Source organism: Xiphophorus hellerii, chromosome 24 (assembly GCF_003331165.1).
Source record: "Xiphophorus hellerii strain 12219 chromosome 24, Xiphophorus_hellerii-4.1, whole genome shotgun sequence".
NCBI lineage: Eukaryota > Metazoa > Chordata > Actinopteri > Cyprinodontiformes > Poeciliidae > Xiphophorus > Xiphophorus hellerii.
Window position 1 is genome coordinate 129,476 of NC_045695.1, and position 21,092 is coordinate 150,567.

The window sequence follows — 21,092 nt, forward strand, 5'->3', positions numbered from 1 at the left end:
GCAGCAGAATACCAGAAGTCTTGGAAGCCTCCAGGAATGTGCTAAAAGGTAACAGGCTAAGATAGCATTACTGCCATGAAATGGTTCTGGACTGGACAAGGAGGCAATCCTTCCTTCAAATTGTGTATACTGCAACTCCAATGTGCAGCAAGACACCAAAACATTGGTAGGGGAACTTATGCAGGCATCTCTCACCCAACAGGGTCACCCGAGATCAATGTTTTTTTTTCCCCTTTCTAAAAAGTCTTTTCAAGTTAATAAACAGCATTAGCTCACCTTCCTTCAGATCCAGTTAAAATGTATTTGTCTATCAAAGGCAACTGGTTTCAGCAGAAGATTCCTCCACGTGGATTCTATTTAAAAGTTTTTGTTCTGTTCTAAACATGAACACTCAAGTGTTTTGTGTAATTGTACATGTTGTAGCAGCATGTAAAAAAAATGCTGTAATGCACAAACCAGAATAAAGAAGTGGAAATAAATACAGAAGTTTAAAAAAAGGACACAAATAATTAAAGTCCCATCATTCCATAAAACATTTTCCATCAATAGGTCTAAGTTTTTTTTCTCCTCACAAACAGGAATAAATCCCAAATTGCTTTCTGTTCATCTGGCTGATAAAATATTTACAACTATTTACAGTGTGAACAGAGCGGCACTGAGGACCTGAAGCTCAATGTTTCCACCAGGACTCAGCTTCCTCAGCCAGAACCTTCAGGTGTTTTACATCCAAAGCCTGGTACAAAAAGTAAACATTCAATCACAAAAGTTTGATGGTGTCAAGAACTCCTAACAAACAACTTTATAAAACATTCCTTTCCAAAAGCACGTCATCAAATGCTTTGACATAAACAGAAGGATGTCTCTCCAGTTTTACAAACTGCTGCTTCAGAGCAACAGCTGAGCAATGAATCAAACTATTTCCATCTGGATTTAGAGCTGGAAATATTCCACAGATTGAGAAGAATCTCCTGTGCTTTAAACACCAGGCTGCCTGGAGATGATTAATGAACATCCCTCTGATGCTATTTACAAACTCAGGATTCCCAACCTGATATTTACATGTAAGCCATAGCTGTGTGAACCCTGCTGAGCTTTGCACATGTGTCAGCGTCATGGTGCTAGCGGGGCAGTGGTCAGCAGGACGAGGCACTGATCTTCTCTGAGACCTCGGGGTCCGACTTGGCTACCAGGAAACGCAGTCGACCCCCTCCCAGACGAATCAGATCCACAGCGCTGTCGGGGCGAGCAAACGGAAGTGAGAGAGGGAGGAGAGGAAGAGTCTGGTTACATGGAGCTCAGCAGAGACGGAGTAACAATAAACAGCACATCACTGTGTGAGCTTGAACTGATCAATCAGCTTAAGAGGTCAACACCAGAGAGTATGAGGCACACTGAGGGAAGACTGCTCTCTCCACCGCTTCTTTACCTCTGGTAGTCGGCTCCGATCAGACTGGTCCCATTCACTGCCAGGATGCGGTCGCCGATCCTCAGCCTGCCGTCGGATGCAGCCGGCCCGTCGGGGATCAGGGTTCGGATGTAAATACCGGGAGCGTTAAGGGGGGTGTGCTGCCAAATGGAGAGTTAGTTACTGCAGGTCAAGAGGATATAAGTGGGTTTAAAAGGCAGTTTGGCTAAAATACACACTGGTTACTAAAATAAGATCAGATTTATTTTTGATTCTCTGTTTATAATTGATAATTTATCTAAAAATCTACATTTTAGACATTTTTTACTTGGTAAGATTAGAACTGTGAAATTTCAAATTCCTGTCTGCTGCTTTTAATTTACAGTCAGTCCCAACGTTCAATCAGAAATCAGAGTAATAACTTCCATACTGCACCGCTTACATTTAGTGACACCCCTGGCTTAAAATACATTCACATTTTATTGCAGCAGTATAATCTCATGACAACAAAATCAGAACAATACAACCCTTTAACTTGAAAAGATTTATCCAGGAAGTAAAAAAAAAAAAGCAACTGGATCTTGCAGTCACCAAGTCTCCATAACAACCAATAGACGCCTACTTGCCTACCCATGTTCTACCATCACAGTTGTAATCATATGACTTTAACTTGTTCTACAGTTGCAGTATTGTGGTTGTGAACCTTTAAGTAACAAGCAGTCCAGCTGAGCTTGGTGTAAAACAAAATAATTATATGGAAAAGTACAATATGTCCACAGTTTGTGGCATTAATCACACTTCTTCCAGTATGTAGCGTCCTGAAGAAGCTCATTTCAAATCACAATATTTTTCAAGAGAATAATTTATGTTTGTGGTGCTATGAATTCTGTGCCATGCAGTCACCTGAAAAAGTAATACTTAATTTTTTTTAATCATAATTTTGTATTATCATCACAATAGTACAAAAACATTTTGTGATAAAATTCTGAATTCTGAATCTATATCGCCCACTCCTAAGTGTCGCTTGGTCGTACAGTTGGACTGTGATCCAAAACTCATGACCAGATCAACACAAATTGATCCAGAAGGTAAAGAAGTGAGCCGTCTTCCAGAGTGAGGAAGGCAGGACTCAAAGATCCGACTCTGCTCCAACTTAACACTAAATGCCTTCCTGTTGGTGAAGAGAGGCTTCATGAAGAATTGACAGCAGTGGTAACAATAATGTAGCACCACTGGTTTTATCAGTCATTTCTCATATTTTGTCCACTGAAGAAGAATACACATTTAAAGGTTATACTTTTCAGTGTGAGATTCTGAAAAAAAAAAAAAGATTTTAAGGGTTTCTGTACATCATTTATATGCTGTAAATGCCTTTGCCTTGTAGCTCTGCAGCACTTTCACAAAATCAACTGTCTCTTATACTAATATGATGCTCCAAAATTTAAAAATTTTTAAAAATCAGATATCAGATACTTCCTAACAGTAACAGACCACAGGAGATTTGAGCTGGAAACTTACCAGGCCGTCTATGAGTCCCATTCCCAGTCCGTAGGGTCCCTTGTCGAGTTCCACTACAAACACCACACACAAATCATCAGCAAGGGAAGGAGCGCCGGGGGAGGAGACAGGGAAAGGAAACTCACAGCCACTAATACATCCTGCAGAGGATATACACACACACACACCCGCACGCACGCGCGCACACACCCATACACACACAACCAAAGGCACAAAAACACACAGAGCAGTTTGCTGTGGGGTTTGACAAACATCAGACAACTCATCAGAAGGGTTGCTGTTGACCTAGAACAACACAAATGAGAGTCTACAGCCAACACTACTGTAGCATAATTCACACAGTCGACCTCTCCACACCCTGCAGCACAACCTGACAGCTGAGATCAGAAGAGTGACGGATTCTATTGGCTCGTTTTGACTCCGAGGTTTAACACAAACACACAGTTATCAAAGTCCAGGTTCCAGAGTGCAACTAAAGCCCTACCCATGATTTTAATAGAACATACAAACATCTGATTAATTTATACAACTGATTTAAATAGTGAGGGTAGTGGCTGATCACTTCACCCAATGGTAATCAGGGTTAAGTTTCTGCTGCTGCTAGTGTGTCAGCTGCCAGTTGGGGGAAATTTAGGAAAAACTTCCAAGTACAAAACAGTTCAGTTGCACTGAGAAGGCACAAATCCAAAATCAAGCTCTACCAGTAAAAATAATTGGCCAGTAGGGGGAGACAAACCCTAAAAGTAGTGATGAAAATCCAATTTCATTCCGAATATGGCCAGGCACCAATTTATTGGCATCGAGAAAAATAAAATGTGGCAAAAAAGCAAAGAATTCAAATCTAAAAGTACTTTCTTGACCCCCAAAGGGAAATTAAAAGCTACCAAACCTAATCAAACACATTTTCCTTAATTTATTACATACAAACATTTGATCTAGCTTCAACTCAATTCAGAAAATAAGTTACAAAATATTTGAACACAATAAAAATAAACTGCATTGTCTGTCTGATGTGTTATTCTGTAGCAGATATTGTTCTAAAACCAGTAAAATGTGAAGATTCACATTTCCATCCAAATCCAAATGGTTTCTTTCAGCATCTCCAATTAGCCTGCAGCTGTTCAAGTGTGACATTTTGTTCCATTTTTTTTCTTCATTACCTGACTTGTCTGTTACTGCTATTTTAATTTTGTTATTAGAATTTCAACACTAATATGAATGATTTTCAAAAATCTGAATATAGGGTAGCTGAGCATCAGCACCCTATATTCAGCTATTAACCCTGAAAAACATCCACTACAGCCAACTGTCCTCACAGGTCACATAATAAATATTGCCCAGCTGTGTGTTTTAATCTCTGCTCTGTGATGAGTTCTGTAATAAAACAAAGCAATATCCTAACCTCTGAACATCTCATGGATCACTGCTGAATCCATCACCAACAGTGATGGAAGAGTTTTCATGAATTCTGATTCACTAAACTTTCAGGTCAGCCAAGCAGAGTTTTAAAGAGGGCAACTCTGTAGGAGCTGCAGAGATCTATGACTCAGGCAAAAATTTCAGTCTCTAAATGTGCAAACCTGATTGAGATGGGAGCCAATCACTTGCAGCTTTAATTATGCCAAATGTGGTTCTGCAAAGTATTGTCTCAAAAGGGCTGTATACAAATATATGCTGCACTTATTAGTTTACTTGTTCAAAGTTTTGAAAACCATTTATTTTCCTTACATTTGTTTATTATGTTGTACTGAATGTATCACTTTACATTCAAATAAAATATGTCAAACTCTGAAAACATTCCAAGGGTATGAATAATTTTGCATGGAAGTGTGAATGGTCAGTGTGAAAGAATGGCTTCTACTGTATGTAATGTTTTTATTCACCCTGGACTTTGTGCTTGGTCCTACCTTCCAGTCCATTTGTGAGGAGTCCGTTTGTCTTTTTACATTCTGCTAGAGTTCTGGCTGAGCAGCCATTAGCCTGAATGCTGGTGCAGAGAATGGGACCCGCTACACCTCCCCCCTCTGGGTACAGGGGGGTGTTGGGTGGGGTCAGGAGGCAGGATGGGTCCGAATTGGCTGCACGAGGATGGTGAATGGTTCCGTTCCTTCTGAGGCTGTGGGTTTGTGTCTGGCCCTGGGGGCCGGTCTCGTCCCCTCTCCTCTGCTGCCGTCTCATCCCCAGCGCCCCCCCCAGAGCGGGGGCTGCTGTGGGCCGGAGGCAGCAGCTCCCTCTGGGTTGTCAAAGGAATGACAGACTTTAGAGGACAAACTTAATGATATGACAGATGGAATTGAGTTTGTCTCTCACCACTGATACAGGATGCACTTTGTTTCTAAAAATAAGACGTCAGTTGATATGATTAAAGTTTCAATTTATAATCCTTTTATTTACAAACCTTCCTCTTAGTGCATCAGGGACTGTATGATTCTCTGGTGTACATAGAAGGTGTTCTAACACCAAAGATTATGGTCTAGTCAGCTGTTCCCAATAATTAGACATCCCAAAGTCTAATCAGATTAACCATGATTTAACCATGTCTAGGTTTGTGTGAGTGCATGTGTATGTGAGCCGGAGAAAAAGGTTTTGTCTTTTGATTGAGAAGTTCTTTATAATCCCACAACTACTGCAGCTGCTGGGTCACATGACCTGGATTAGTGGGAGGCGTTCTTACGCATGGATTTTTCTGACCTGGATGTCCGGCCAGTCGGCCGTGTTGGTTCCATTGGACTGTGTGTGCACACTGGGAGTGGTGGTGTGAGTTTGAGTCTTGGTCCTCAGACCCCACAGGTAGTGACGGACATAGAGCAGCTGTCTGTAGATGCTGTCCTCCACACACTCGCTGTCCAGGTCCACTCTGAACCCTGAGCTGGGCAGGACGATGGGCGGGTGGTTCTCAAAGCTTTCCAGGAGGTCAACTGAACACGCAACAAAAACATACAGTTAAGCACAAAATTATTCATACCTCTTTACAATATTTTTGTTCTGACTGGAAGATATTTTAGAGAGACCCAGTCAGAGTCCTAACTTAAATCTCAGAGTGGTCAGAATACTTCGAAGACCTCCTCAATCCCACCAACATGCCTTCCTGTGAGGAAGCGGAGCCTGGGGTCTCTGGTGTTGAGGTCACTGAGGTGGTTAAAGATCTCCTCAGTGGCAAGGCCTCAAAGGGGGATGAGATTCTACCTTAAAGCTCTGGATGTTGTACGGTTGAGTACAACACTCTAGAGAGGAGTGTCCGTCAGATAGTCAAACCTCTGATCCAGGAAGAGCAGTGTGGTTTTCGTCCTGGTCATGGAACACTGGACCAGCTCTACAGGGTCTTACAGGATACCTGGGAGTTCGCTCAACTGGCTACATGTGCTTTGTGGACTTGAAGAAGGCATTTGACCGTGTCCTTCGGGGACGTTCCTACACTCATTTATAGTCACAAGTTTTGTGTTATGATCGTAAGAACAAGATCACTGACACAAAAGGCCAAGCCAGTTGAGGTGCCTCGGTCATCTGGTCAGGATGCTTCCTGACCACCTGGTGAGGTGTTCAGGGTACGCTCCACTGGGAAGAGACCCAGAGGAAGACCCAGGACACACCGGAGGGAACGCCTTGTGATTCCCTGTAGAAGCTGGAGCTGTGGCTGGACAGAGAGAAGTGTGGACTTCCCTTCTTAGGCTGCTGCTTCTGTGACCAGACCCCAGATCAGCAGAAACAAATGGATGGATTTAATTCTATATAAATATATATGAAGAGCTAACACTTATTTTATTGTATTGATTATTCTGACGTTGAATCATAAAAAAATTGGCACGTTCTTTCAACCACTTAAGTCCTTTTTTTACACAGCATTAGAAATATAAAAAAGGAACTGAAGCATTTATTTGAATGTATAAGAAAATGATTGACGCCATTTTATTGGCGACAATCCAATAACAGCATTACTTTAGTAATTGCTTGGTCATTAGAAGCAAAAGATGCATCTGCTGCTAAAAATTACTTCTAACACTGATAACATCAACATGTGAAAAACTCAGCCCTTTCTGCTCGACTTAACATCAGTACAGTAGTCTGCTGACAATTTTATTTGATTAACCACTTAATAATTGGATAGCAAAAAGTGCCTAAAAGGCGTTTTTTTTCTCAGAACTGGAACCAGGAGAAGCTAAAACTATGCCACTTGAAGAGTTCTGGGTAAAACATATTATGAAGAGTAAAAGGTTCTTTTTTTAAATCTACATGCAGAATGTTAAGATTTTTTATACACTTTTGGTTTATTACTACTCTGAGTATGTTGGTTTTTCAGCAATAGACGTTTTGAGTATATACTTCAGTTAACGATTAATCTATTACTAATTTAGTTGATGATTATTTCAATAATTAATTCATCATGTTTTATTGTTTCAAGCCCTAATATATACAAATACAGTATATAGATAATGTAAGTATGGCTATCAGCTTCTTCAACCTATGTTAACCAAAAAATAAAGCCAACTGCCATCATTCAGAAATGATGAGCGCAATCATTTAACAATAATGGGCCTTTATGTCATCGTTACTTGTTGGAGTCACACTTCTACCTGATCTATAGATATAAGCTTCGTCCTCACTGCTGGGCTGCCATACTGGGACAGGACCTATCTCTGCTGTCAGCTGGTACTGGGTGAGGATCCTGTGGAGCTGGACTGGTTTCAGAGATGGGTGCTCACTGGACAACACTCGCCAACTCAACTGCAGACAAAGCAGGGAAAAAAATAATCTGACTTTATTCAGATTAAAGTCAGATTATTTAATCTGAACCTTTTGTTTACCTTAAACAAAAAGTTTAAGATAAACTTTATGTGTACCTTAAAGATGACAAACATGAAGTTCTTGAGATGCTGCCTGACTTGTTTAGGACTAATAATGATGTGGTACGTTTCTTCAAACAATACCTCGATTAAGTATGAGCATGCTTTTGTGTGGGTCACCTGTGTGAGCTGCTGTGGGGGCGTGGCCACTATGGACACAGTACTGTTGAGTTTGGTGAAGAACTTTTCAGCCAGATGTCCCAGACCGGACTTGGTTGCCCATTCCATCAGCATTCGCAAACACGCCTGGATTTGCAGTGACTTTGAACGCTGGAACCAACCCCGGGCTGGACCTGTTCGCACGCACGCACGCATGCACACACACACACACCCGCACACACACACACACACACACACCCACACACACACACACACACACAGTTGGACACTACATCAAATTCTGTGCACCAGAAAAAGGCAGAATAAAACACAAACTTGTGCTTATGTAAATTTCTGTCTTGGCGTGTTGCTCTGTATCACAATAGACATAAGTTTTCAATTAAGCTTTGATTGAAGAAAGTGAAACAATAGCAACACCCACTAACCGCTTACAGACTGTAAATGTGGTGTTGCACAAGGCCTCAGCTGGCTGCAGAGAAGACCAGCTCCAGTCTGCAGCTCTGCTGTACTGGTGCTATCAAACACTGATAGCAGCCAATAGACTTTTTGTTTCACCACAAAGTGAAATAGATGGCTAACTTTGCAGTACCAATAACACATTTATGGTATCTGGGCTAATCATTGTGAAGCTGCATGACAGAGGGTTCCCCTTCCTCTAGGAAAGCTTGCAGTGTTCTGTAAGAGAAGAAAAACCATGCAACAAAAGCATCTCCCTGAAAAAAATTCCAGGCTTCAAATTTTGTGGATGCAACAAAAAAACAGAACAATACACTGTGCAATGTAAATAAAAATAGCTTGGACTGAAACACATGGTCAGCTATGATTTCCCAACTTCAATGCGTTCAACCACTGAAAGCAGTCAATAGACTTTTTTCAGATAAATTATGTCCTCTGTGCTTGGTGCTCATACTCAGAAGAAGTGATAGCTACTGTACTGTACTTTAGCAATTACAAAAAAAAAGAAGGTTTTACACAATTAGCCAGAATATATATGCCACACAGAATGATCTCCTTACAACAGCTTTGGATGAAGGAGATGAAAATCAGGGATAGGAGATGGAGATCAGTCCTGATCTGTTTTTTTCCTGGTATTGGGCTCAGTCTTGGAATGTTATGCCTCGGTTTTGTTCTTGTTTTCTCAGGCTTTGAGAAATTAGGTTCAGCTCTTCCTCCGCTTGTTTCTCCTCATCTTCGTCACCTCTTATGATTTCTACATTCCGATCGATTTCAACATGTTCTGGTTCAAAATAAAAAGGCTTAATGACATTACTCATAGCTGTTTTGGCAGGAGAAAGGTAGTTCAGTTAGACCTATAGATGTCATTTACCCAGAATGCATCGCAGCACGAACAACATGGCAATGTTTGTGTGACAATATTTTATTAAAATTCATAAAAACTAAACAACCTACAGTATTATTACTGTGTTGATTTTACATCCAAGATAAATATTTCTCAACTAAATTTTATTGTAACAACTAATTATGGATCCCTTTAAGATGCAAACAAAGATTTGAAAGAATAATATTTCTGTTTTGACTTTGGTATAAATTATTGGGCACAAACAAACAAACAAACATGATCTAAACTCCTCTAAGCCTAAGGACATCTCAGCGGCGTGACTTCTGTGTGTGATGGGCAAAGACACAGAACAGAACCATCACAGAAGAGGCCCATTCAAATGTATTAAATTGGGCTCAACTTGGTTAAAATTTGAACTCAGGGCTTGTATTGACTGTAACTTTCTGTTTTTGTTCACCTTCTAATCTTAATTTCAGCCAGATATATTTTGCCTGCTGTAAAGAATTCAGCTTCTCCAGAAAGCTTGACATTTGAGAGGAATTGTCCAGAGTGTGCCACAAAACCAACAGTCTCCTCCTCATAGTGACCTCTCTGTAACCAAAGCAGACACTTCCTCCATCTTAGGTTTCTGAAGTAACCCACACTCATGTTGGTTATAACAAAGTAAACTGACATCTCACCCAACAGGTTAGTCTTTTCTGTTTCTAGCACCATAACAATTTCTCAAGACCCCACTTCTGTTTTTATTTCCTTATATTTTCTCTCCAAACTTGGATCTGGGCCAGGATATTAGATTCCACCTATGCACAGAAACCTTGAGTTTACCTTTCAGAGAGAAGCACAGGCAAACATATTTTGTGAACGTTTATGAATGAAACTCTGAATGTTCATTTTCAATTAATTTAGGAATTTCCTTTCAAGTAGTTAGACTTCATGATTGTTTGTGTAGATTTATGTTCTGCTTCTTAATCATTGAACTATGTGATTACTAACAAAATATTTATTACACCATCTATAGAGTACACAACTAATTTAAAGACCCGATATTGTGCCAGTTTTATGCAAATACCAATGATGCTTATAGTGCCTCACAGCCCTAGGCAGATCACATCACAATTTGGTTTTCATCCAACCCACTACACTCCCAGAGTAGTATTACTGCCTGTAACAACCCGTTCCTCTAGGAAATTGACCAGAGTCTAGTAGGGCTTTACACTGGAGAACAATACAGACAAGGACATGGAGAAGAAGGTGGACATCATAAGTTACATCAACTTCTGCAGGGATGTTGGGATACCAGTGAGGATTGCATATTGCTGTCCAAAAAATAATCCATGGATCACCCATGGCATAAAGGAGCTTCTCAATCATGAAAAGCGGCTTTTGAGAAAAAGGAGAAGCTGAATTTTGTTCTATAAGACCTGAAGAAGAGACAGAAACAGTCAAATATAGATAATAAAAAATGGGTATTGACTTCTCCCTGATTTTGTGGATAACAGCTTACCTTACTAAGAGACCGCAGATTCTCCAACTGCAAAAATGTCTAGGGAATCATTTAGAGCAACACATTAGCCTGCGGTACAATCTGGACCCATTTCTGTTCACTCTATACCCAGGAAATTGTAAGTATATCTCAGAGACCTGTCACATTGAAAACTATTCTGACAGCAACTATTGTTCTGGTGTTTCACACTGTCGATGCAAACCTCCGACAGAATGCTGACCAGAGCTGCACCGTTTCTCTCTTCCTTATTGCTGTTCGTTCTTCATGGAGACGAGCTGCTAAATCACAGCTGTCAATCAAATCACTTCCGTGCAATACTTGGCTCAGTACTGAAGAACAATACAGAACAATATAGAGTACTACCCCTGAATACTACTACCCCTGAAGTAGGTACAAAAATCTAAGAACAGTCAGGCAGAGCCACTCCAGATTTGCTAATGGAAATGAATCTGGCAGTGGTGGACCGGGACCGAACCGGTTAGAGTAGAACTAGTGGAGAAGTGCCTTTACTGTTGCAGAAAAACTGTTTATCTGCCATTATTAGCAGACATACTGACTAGCTTGAGCAATCGTGGAAGGTTCCGTTACGCTTCGCTCTGCTATAATGTAGCAGAGATAAAGAGGGAGGGTAAGCAGCATGTACACAAGGGAGACTGGCAGCACTAAGACCCTCCTCCTGGTTCTGATTGCTTGTTTCTGACAGTGATGGATTTCCTCTGCAGTTAAAACTGGGAGCACTGGGAGAGCAGAAGAGCTAGATTTTTTTTTTCACAGATTATCTTATACTGTTGAGACATAATGATAATTTTAACAATATATACTGTAATATACAGTATATATATTATAATATATATATATATACACATATATATATATATAATATATATATATATATATATATATATATATAGTATATATATATACTGTAATATATATATATATATATATATATATATATATAATATATATATATATACTGTATATATATATATAACGTTTTTTTAGTAAAGGTTACATACTGCAGCTTAATACTTCCAAAGCACAAGAAATATTGTTGGACTTCCAGAAGATAGAAATTCCCCACCCTCTGCTTTCCCTCCTTGAAGTAGTGCAGAACAACTGATTGGTGAAATACTTGCAACTGGATAAGCTAATGAGAAAAGCTAGCTCAGTGCTTGGCAATAGACTGATGTCATTACATATGTTACAATAATGGACAACAGCAGACACCTGCTTCACAGCTTCCTGGTCAGCCAGAAAATCAGCTGTAGCAAAGCCTGGTGCTTATGCTGACTGCTCTCCAGAACTGAGTAGATCAGATCTTTTGTTCCCAGAACACTTAGACTTTTTAATACTCTCTGATACTACATGTATGGCATGGTATTTAATATGTTTTTCTTTTTATATCTTAAAAAAAAACAACTATTATTTATTGCATATCTGTAGGTGCATTTGTGGTTGGTGCTACTGGATATGTGAATTTCCCTTTTCTGCATTAATAAAGTATCTACAGTATATATGCATCTATCTAGAACGCAGACATGTCTGTGCAGAAACTGCACATGACAGGAAGCTGCAAGCAGACAATGAACTGTGAGCATTATCTGCTGACTGCACACACATTATCCTTTACAATACTCCACCATATGTTCTGGATGCACACACACAGAGACACCCACATCGAAGTAATAGGCTTATGTCTGGGCATACAGTAATCTATGTTGGGATGAAGGATCTTATACAGACAAGACATCACATAGCATCTTGTCAAGGTGGGATAATGCTTTAGAACAGCTGTTTACACTCAGACCCACATGCACACATTTAGATAACCCAATCAAGCAAGTCAAACTAAACACACACTCTATCCTGATCTATGTAACATAATGTGAACTATGTTTATGGGGCCATGATGTGAAGGAGTTATTGTGTGAGTGTGAGCCTTGTGGAGTGCCTGGTGCAAACGTCAGCTATACCTGCCATAAACTCACTCCCTTGTTTCCATGGACACCATCAGCAGTGAAATATCAATGAGTGACGGAAGAGGGGTATGAAGGAGGGAGGAGGTAGGGGAGAAAAGCTGCCAGCAAAATGGGGAGTGATGAGATGGAGTTGGGGAGGAGATGGAAGACCGTGTAAAGGCATTTCTCCTTTTGCCAGACTTTAACTCTGTCTCACCAGTTAATGAAGACATATGGCCATATTCAGAGTGTGCTTGTGTGGTGTGACAAAAGATATAAGGTGAGTTGTCCCGGGAAATGTTGAAAATTGCTGGTGGTAATACTGTTTCCTGTACTTGAAGCCAGTAATACACAATTAGCAAGGTCATCATAACAACTCAACCACCCAAACCCTCACCCTGCCACTTTTTCAACTCTATCCTCTGCTCTTCTTTGTCAAACCCCCTGATGGCCAGATGGAAAGAACGAGGGAGGAGGGGGAGGAAGCCGAGGAGGAGGGGAAACAGAATGCAGATCGGAGAAGGGCACAGCGGACAAATCTTTGATAGTCCCTGTCAAAATGCTGGCAAGGACGAAAGGGCACACACTCACATATACTAAACAACTATGCACACTAGTAAGGATGTTTAATAGACAGGAGTGTGAAACTGTGGATGTTTTTTTTGTCTTGCCTTTGTCCAGTAACTGGTTAAGCAGTGAAACATTGGAGAAGAAGAAGAGGTAAGCAAACATCTGAGCCTGGATCTCCGGGTGAACCAGGTAACCGTGCAGAAGCTCCTGTGCACTCTGAAAAACCTGCAGACACAAAGAAATCTACTTTTTAGAACAGAAATGTCAATACCACTGATGCTTTGTGACATATTCTACAATATATATTCAGTCTGTTCTATGATGCTGATCTGAAGACACTTGTAGCAGTTTTACTTGAATTTGATGAGTGAAACTACCACAAACACCCAACAATATTGATCATTAACCAATTTTCAGTTTGAAAGAAAATAGGCACAGTTGTGTGCTGTGCTTCTTTAGAATATGTTTATTTGTTTTATTTGTATCATTTTCTCAGAGTTCAAGAGTGCACTTCTACATTTATGACATTTTGTTGCAAAATTCAATGTGGTTTCTGTGCAATGACAATAAAGTAAGTCTAAGTCTGCTGTATAACTCGGATGCTTACCTGCAGGACTCTGCGGACAGGTTCAGGAAACCCGACACCTCCTTTCCAGCAGGGCTCAGAGCTGTCGACTGGGAATGGATTACAGTCTAATAAACCAGGCAACACCACATAAAGAGCCTACACACAAACACAAACATGTGCCATGATCAAGATGATCTCAATCTACAGATGCACCACTTTTATATCAGGTTTGTTCAATACAAGGATAATATAGACAATTTATGTTTGCAACCAGCTCAGTTTTTAAAACGTAAAGAATATAGTGCCAAAGCAATAGTGACAGGGAACCTTAGTGATAATAGACACACTGCTGGAATGTGTACATGATAACTTCCTCCAAGATAGTCATAGCCTCTTCATTGGCTGTTATGGTCGCCGATAACAACGACTCCTTTGACCCTGGACAGAGATGGCAAGAGACACAGGGACCTTTAAGAGGTTGCAGGAAAAAGGAAAGTGATGCGTACAGATGTGTCATTTCTGCTGCATGTCTGTGAGTAATGACTCCTCAGCCAGGCCATTTCCACTCATCATTCAGACTGAGTGTGTGGTGTGTTACCTTGCAGCATCTCTATGCTGTGTGTGTAGGCTGGCGCCCTTTGCTGGATAAAGTAGAGGATCTCAATTGAGTTTGACATCCAGAAGAAGATGGTCTGCAAGTCTGGGATCAGGTCTGAGATGCTGAGTAAAGACAAGGAGGCTGGGTCCTGACTACACACACGCAAGGTGACGCGTTACGTTGTTATGAAGACACAGTGACACAACCAGCATACAGACAGTAACACATAAGTACACATTAGTTCTTTCTATGCAGCATAAGTTAGAAAGCGATACTCACTGCTGAGCTTGCTTCTGAGCCAGCTCCTTTGTCTTCTCCTGCAAGCCACACACACACAAACCCACACCAATTAAGTTCCCATTAAACTTGCAGGATCTGCGTAGGTGAATTACACTTCTTTTAATGCCTTAGCAAGCTTTCTAAAGAAACATCATTGACATTTACAAAAGCCTGGCAGACTCAGAATACTGAATTTACATAATTTAATTCTTCATAAATGCCTTTGAAAGCCTGTATGGCACTTTTGCTATGTTTAACTAGTAACTCTAAAATCTGATCATCAAATTTCCAAAAGAATATTTGTTTGAATTTGATGCTGTAGAAACATATGGAAAACAATTAGCTTTTATTCTGAATACAAACTCTGTAGCTTTATATTTCCCAGTTGAATCATTGTACTACAAACACAAAGATTTGCTTTTTAACCAATAGCTAAATCCTTTTTTGCCATTACAGCAACTTAATGGCCTTTATAACTGCTTAGTAACCTAATGTGTGTTCTCACTAAGATTTGAAAGACTCCTTCAATGATTTCTATATGAAAACATACATGCTAAAATTAAAACCTCAATTAATCTAGGTTTGACATAACATTGGCCACTTTCTGTCTCATCTCTACCAGCGGTTCTGAGTGGAGGCATGGCCTAAACCAGAGTCAGTGAATGGCTCAACAACAACTTCATTTAATGAAATAACTACGGTGCAGATAAGAGGAAACATCTCAGAGGAGAACATGTGTATGTAAACTTCTGGTTTCAACTACAATGATCAGTTAAGGTACAGAGAAATTTCTATGGGGAAAAAAAGTAATAAACAAAAACACACTAGGATCTAGTATAGTTTGAATTCTAGATCAAACTATACTAGCATTCAAACTATGCTAATATAAAGCACGTTGAATGCAAGCCTTTCAGGGTATTCCTCTAATCTGGGATAAAAATGTACAATTTCACCAAAAGAATAGTCCATGTACTGACACCAACCCATGCAATGGTTTGGATTCGACGGACGATCTTCAGCAGCAGTTTGCCGAAGCTGCCAGGAGGGAAGGTCGATGCAGAGTGTTGTATACACAGACACAATAGGTAGGCAGGCGTCAGCTTATGGTCGTCTCCTGGGGGGCAGAAATTTAAAAAACCAGTTGAAAAGAATACTATTGACTTATTTTCATGTTGTGGTGTATATCCAATTCATAATGTAATTGGATATACATTATCCAATTACATTATAATTATATTGTCTATAATTACAATATTTATAGACACAGGCAAACTCTTCCTACATGGGAATAAGGTGATGTAGTTGACAAAATGGGAGCATATAGTTAACTGTCATGGATGAAGACAAATACTGTGTGACTCCTGTCTTTTTTTAGGTAGGAAGAAGTCAACCAAGCTGACACTAGAGAGATGTCGTCACTTGTATATTTGACTTTCTGTAACTTTCTTTGCTGGAGCCCGTTTTAGCATAAAACAGAACTAATTGTTTAAAAATCAGAGGCTTGTTTTTTCTATTCTGCAGGGCAGGAAAACATAGGCACCAACTCGTAAGGCATGATTACCAAGTTCCTGATGCAAAAAGTACATTTTTATGTTTTGTCAAAGTAATTGCTGCCAACATTGATTATCAAAATTAGTATCAATATTGATATCAAATATAGACTGATTTAGAATTCCTCTGGGGAAACAGTCTATATTGATATATTAAACAATATAATACAAATATTTTTGCAATAAATAAATAAGCTAAGCCAGATGCTGTGCTTACACAAATAAAATAAATAAAATTCTAAAAAATTGTGTTTCTAATCTGTGTTTAAAGGGTTACATAAAACAATACAGCAATAATTCAACACTGTGCTGCAGTCTCCAAACTATCCAAACTTCAGAGTAGAATCTTCAAAAAAATAACACATTTTCATATTAGACATGATCTCAGATTCCACTAATCACTGGATTCAATAATAGCATCAGACATTTCTTTCCACATCATGGTGCCAGTATTGTGATAATTATCTTGTAATAATTTTTGAAAATCTGTTCAATACAACAGAACTAAAAATATATAATCTAGGATTTCTTAGCACATATACTTGAACCATTTAAAGCAACATGTTAATAATCTAATTAGACATAATACCATTTAATCATTATAATTGTATTAATGCCATCATTATTATCAATAGTAATACATGAGTGATAAATTCTAGAATTGTGCTGCTCAGAGTGGCAGCACACTGGAGTAGCTCTGCACTTATATTGAGATTTTGTTTTTTTAAAGGTACTGACCTCCAGGTTCAATGAGAGAGACGATTCTATTCAACAGCTGGTCCTCATGAGCTTGGTCAAACTCCAGCTGTAGCTTTCTTTTTTGACCTCCTCCTCCTCGTCCTGCTGTTTCACCTCCTGACACCATCCCAACACCGCGAGGTTTCACCAGGTGTGGCTTGAAGCTACGTCTAACTGCTGGACACTAACCACTTGTGCGGTTTTGTCCTTCAGTACAGAACCGCACATTTTACAAGTCTGAGTCCCATCCTCCCCCTCATCTACCCCTGTATCATAAAGCTGCCCCAATGTGCGCAGCCGTGCCAAGGTTTGAGCAGGCAGGGGCTTGGCGCCCGTGGGGTCCTTGTAGAGGAAGATGTAATGTGCTCCAAAGGAGAGAAGGTCGCCATGTCGCAGCGTCGTTGTGCGCTCACAGCGGGAAAGTTCCACCAGCACAGTGGCGTTGAGTACAGGCTCAACAGCTACACAGAAACGGTGACTCTCTGCCAAATCGTCTCCCTTGTTGCTGTTGGTATGATGATGTGGTGCAGGGACTCGGCGCAACCGGCAGTGGAGGGGAAGGATGTCAGGTGAGAAGAGGCATATGTTGGGGCGGGCTGATGGGGTCTCCTGACCCACTGTGTGCTGCTCCCTGTTCAGAAGATAAACCAGGCAGTCCTGCAAAACACAGAAGAATCATTGGGTACATTTAGGCCTGAAAAACAACTCAAATCCCCTGAACCTTTTTATATTTTGTAAAAGTAAAACCATAACCTTAATGTATTCTATTGGAATTTGTATATGATAGACCAACACAAGTAGTGTTTTGAGGTGGAGGGAAAATTTTTACATTTTTCACCATTAAATCTGAAGTGTTACTTCTTTACTTTGGTATCCCTGAATAAAATCAAGTGCAACCATGTCAAGTTTTACACATTTAAACAAACAGCGGACACTGTTCATTATCCAAAGTGTAAAAGAGTAAAACCCAACGACAGCATTAATCTCTGAAGGAGCTGCAGAGACTCACGGCTTGGTGGGACAATCTCTTGAAAGGATCACTATGGACTCATCCACTTCACCAGTCAGGCCTCTTAAAAAAGGCGGCAAGAAGAAAGGCATAACCCATAAAAAGCCCCTTTTGCAGATTGCCATAAACCATGTAGGGATCACAGTAAAGATTTTGAAGAACATGATCAAATCAGACTGAACTGGAACTTTTTTGGTCTAAATGCACTTTATATGAGGCAGAAAAACAGAACTGCACATCACCCTGAACACAGTTCACGATAAACTGTGTTCAGTTTGGACGCAAAAAGCAGGTGGAACCATCATGCAGAGTGGCTTCTTTACTTCCACAGAACTGAATGCTGATCAGCGTTGAGTTGGGAGAGTTAGAAGCAGAAGACTTGAGACTTGGGAAAAAGTTCACTTTCCAGTAGGACAATGACCCTCCACATGGAATAGTTTAAACCAGGGGTGCCCAAAGTCGGTTCTCGAGGGCCAGCATTCTGCATGTTTTAGTTCTCTCCCTGGTTGTACGAACAACCTTTTCAGCATGTCAGTTTTCTTCTTAGGCCTTCTAACGAGCCATCATTTGATCCAGGTGAGTTAAACCAGGGAGAGAATTAAAACATGCAGGATGCCGGCCCTCGAAGACCGACTTTGGGCACCCCTGGTTTAAGTGATACTAGAGAGGTGTCATTTACCAACAATCTGATCAAATTCAAAATCTATGTAAAGACTTGAAAACTGGTGTTTCTCCCCATCCAATCTGACTGAGCTTTACCAAGTTTGCAAAGAAAAATTAGCAAAAATTTCAGTCACTATAAGAGCAAAGGTGGTAGGCGAGAACCCCACTAGACTGACAACTGAAATAAGAGCAAAACGTAGTTCTGCTAAATGTTGACTTGGGCTTAATACAAATGTTTAATATAAATGCTCGTCACACCTTTATAAAAACTGAGAAGAGAATGTTTTATTTTCCTTCCACTTCACAATCATGGTTTATTTTGTGTCTGTCTATAACAGGGGTCTCAAACTCCAGTCCTCGAGGGCCGCTGTCCTACAGTTTTTACATGTGCCACAGGTACAAAACACTGGAATGAAATGGCTTAATTATCTCCTCTATGTTCTCCCAGTCTTGCTAATGACCTAATTATTCTATTCAGGTGTGGTGCAGCAGAGGCACATCTAAAAGTTGCAGGACTGCGGCCCTCGAGGACTGGAGTTTGAGACCCCTGGTCTATAACATAAAATCCCAGTAAAATACATTGAAGTTTGTTGCTATAATGTGGCAAAATGGAAAAAAAATTATGGTATTATGAACATTTTCATTATCTTCACCTGCCGATTGAATCCTTGTAGCAGAAGAAGATGGGGGGACTGGTAGAGAGAGTGCCTCACCCCTCCTGCTCCCTGACTGCCCTCTTCTTTCCTCCGGTTGCTGGAGGGTCCGTCACGTTCTCGACCCCTCAGTGGCCCTGGCAAGGTGGAATAATATCGTTTGGGCTCTTCTCCCACTCCAAGCTGCACATACAGAGAAACATGTATGCATTTATGTTGTTTGGTGAATAACAGATAATCCATCATCCAAACTGGGTGTGAGCAAGGGCCCTACCTGATTAAGGCTTGTTTCGCTGAGGCTGCGGCAGAACGATGAATTGCTGGAGCGGGGCAGGGTCAGTGTCCCCTTAGCCCTGTTCCTCTGGAGCTTCCGGGCCTGGGCATTAATATCTGTGAGGCGGCAGAGAGGAATAACAAGCATGAGAACAAGGAGGGAAGGGAAGGACAAGGAGGAGAACATGTAGAGAATAAAGTGAAAGGAAGACAAAAGGATGGGAAGAGCAAAGAGGAGCTTTCTTTGATTTGGGGTATTTTGTTATTAACATAAATGCTGAACACATGCGTGAACCGACCAGATTTAAAATACTTTCTTAGGTATTAGTGGCACATGTATAATAACTTATATGTAAATAAAATAAAAGCTTAGGTGAGTAAGTGGTAAAAGATGAAGCATCACAAGAAGCAGACAATGGTGAAGAATGTGCAAAGGTGAACAACTCCCCGTGAATCGAATACAGAAAATCTATGGCCAGGCTATGTAACACCCACACGCATCCTAACACACTCTACAATGGCTTGCTAAAGTATTCATACCCCTTGAACTTTCCATACTTTGTCGCATCACAACCACAAACATATATTTAATGTAAAAGACCACATTAAATTGGTATACAGCTGTGAAGTAGAAAGAAAATTAAACATTCTTCAAAAAATTTTTTACAAATAAAAAACGGAAAAGTGTGGTGCGCAAAAGTATTCAGCCCCTCTGAGTCAATACTTTGTGGAACCATGTTTTACTGTAATTCCATCTGCAAGTCTTTAAGGGTTTGTCTGCCAGCTTTGCACATCTAATGACCTGAAATTTTTGCCCATTCTTTGCAAAACACATCAAGCTCAAAAGTTTTTTTTCACCGCACTATTTAAAAACATTGTATTGTGTAAAATTCATTCTCCATTGCCCCTCTGCATTTTTTCTGACAATGTAAATACATAATAATAAAAAAAGACTGATTACAAGTTCAAAGATAAGTGTTAGGGTCAACAATACTCTCAAAGGGGTGCTGTGGTGTCCTTAGTCCTAGATGTGGCTGTCGCAGGTTTGATTCCTGGCCTGGTGACCTTTGCCTCATGTCTTCCCCCTTCTCTCATTACCCACTTTCCTGTCAATTCACTATCAAATAAAGACAACTAGAGCCAATGAAACCTTAAAAAATGCTCTCAAAAGTAGAGGAGGAGTAAAGGCAAAAGAAAATGTCTAGTTTTTCTACAGCTTGGACAAAAAAGTCAAGTGAAGATATTATGTGTAAATCAATACAAACAGCATAAACATTTTTGCATTTAATGACAGTATAAATATAATGACAAGTTTCAAGCAGAGATTTCAGACAAGGCAAAGAGAAAAAGATAATTATTGTAATTATTTAAAGTTTAAATAAATTGCAACTGTTATGCTGTCTCTTTTCTCCTTACTCCAGAATTTGCAATTAGGAATTTCAAAATACAGACCTCAATATTTCATGGAGTAGAATCTTGGAAAGAAGATTCCACATGATTAATAAATCTAGGAAGTCATGAAAATGCAGTGCAGTGATGTTT

At 40.1% G+C, this 21,092-nt stretch overlaps 1 protein-coding gene across 1 annotated transcript; it reads right to left on the reverse strand.

Moving 5' to 3' along the window:
* Positions 1–523: 523 nt before the first annotated feature.
* On the reverse strand, positions 524–19,761 carry LOC116715864 (ras-associating and dilute domain-containing protein-like). Its single transcript, XM_032556579.1, is given in 19 exon segments — positions 524–1,233; positions 1,427–1,566; positions 2,924–3,063; positions 4,831–5,059; positions 5,061–5,156; positions 5,615–5,841; positions 7,495–7,645; positions 7,885–8,057; positions 13,321–13,444; positions 13,827–13,943; positions 14,115–14,121; positions 14,123–14,225; positions 14,386–14,537; positions 14,665–14,702; positions 15,648–15,778; positions 16,953–17,132; positions 17,135–17,609; positions 19,278–19,460; positions 19,552–19,761. Coding segments are annotated over 19 exon segments (2,952 nt in total). The 5' UTR covers positions 19,738–19,761; the 3' UTR covers positions 524–1,133.
* Positions 19,762–21,092: the final 1,331 nt, after the last annotated feature.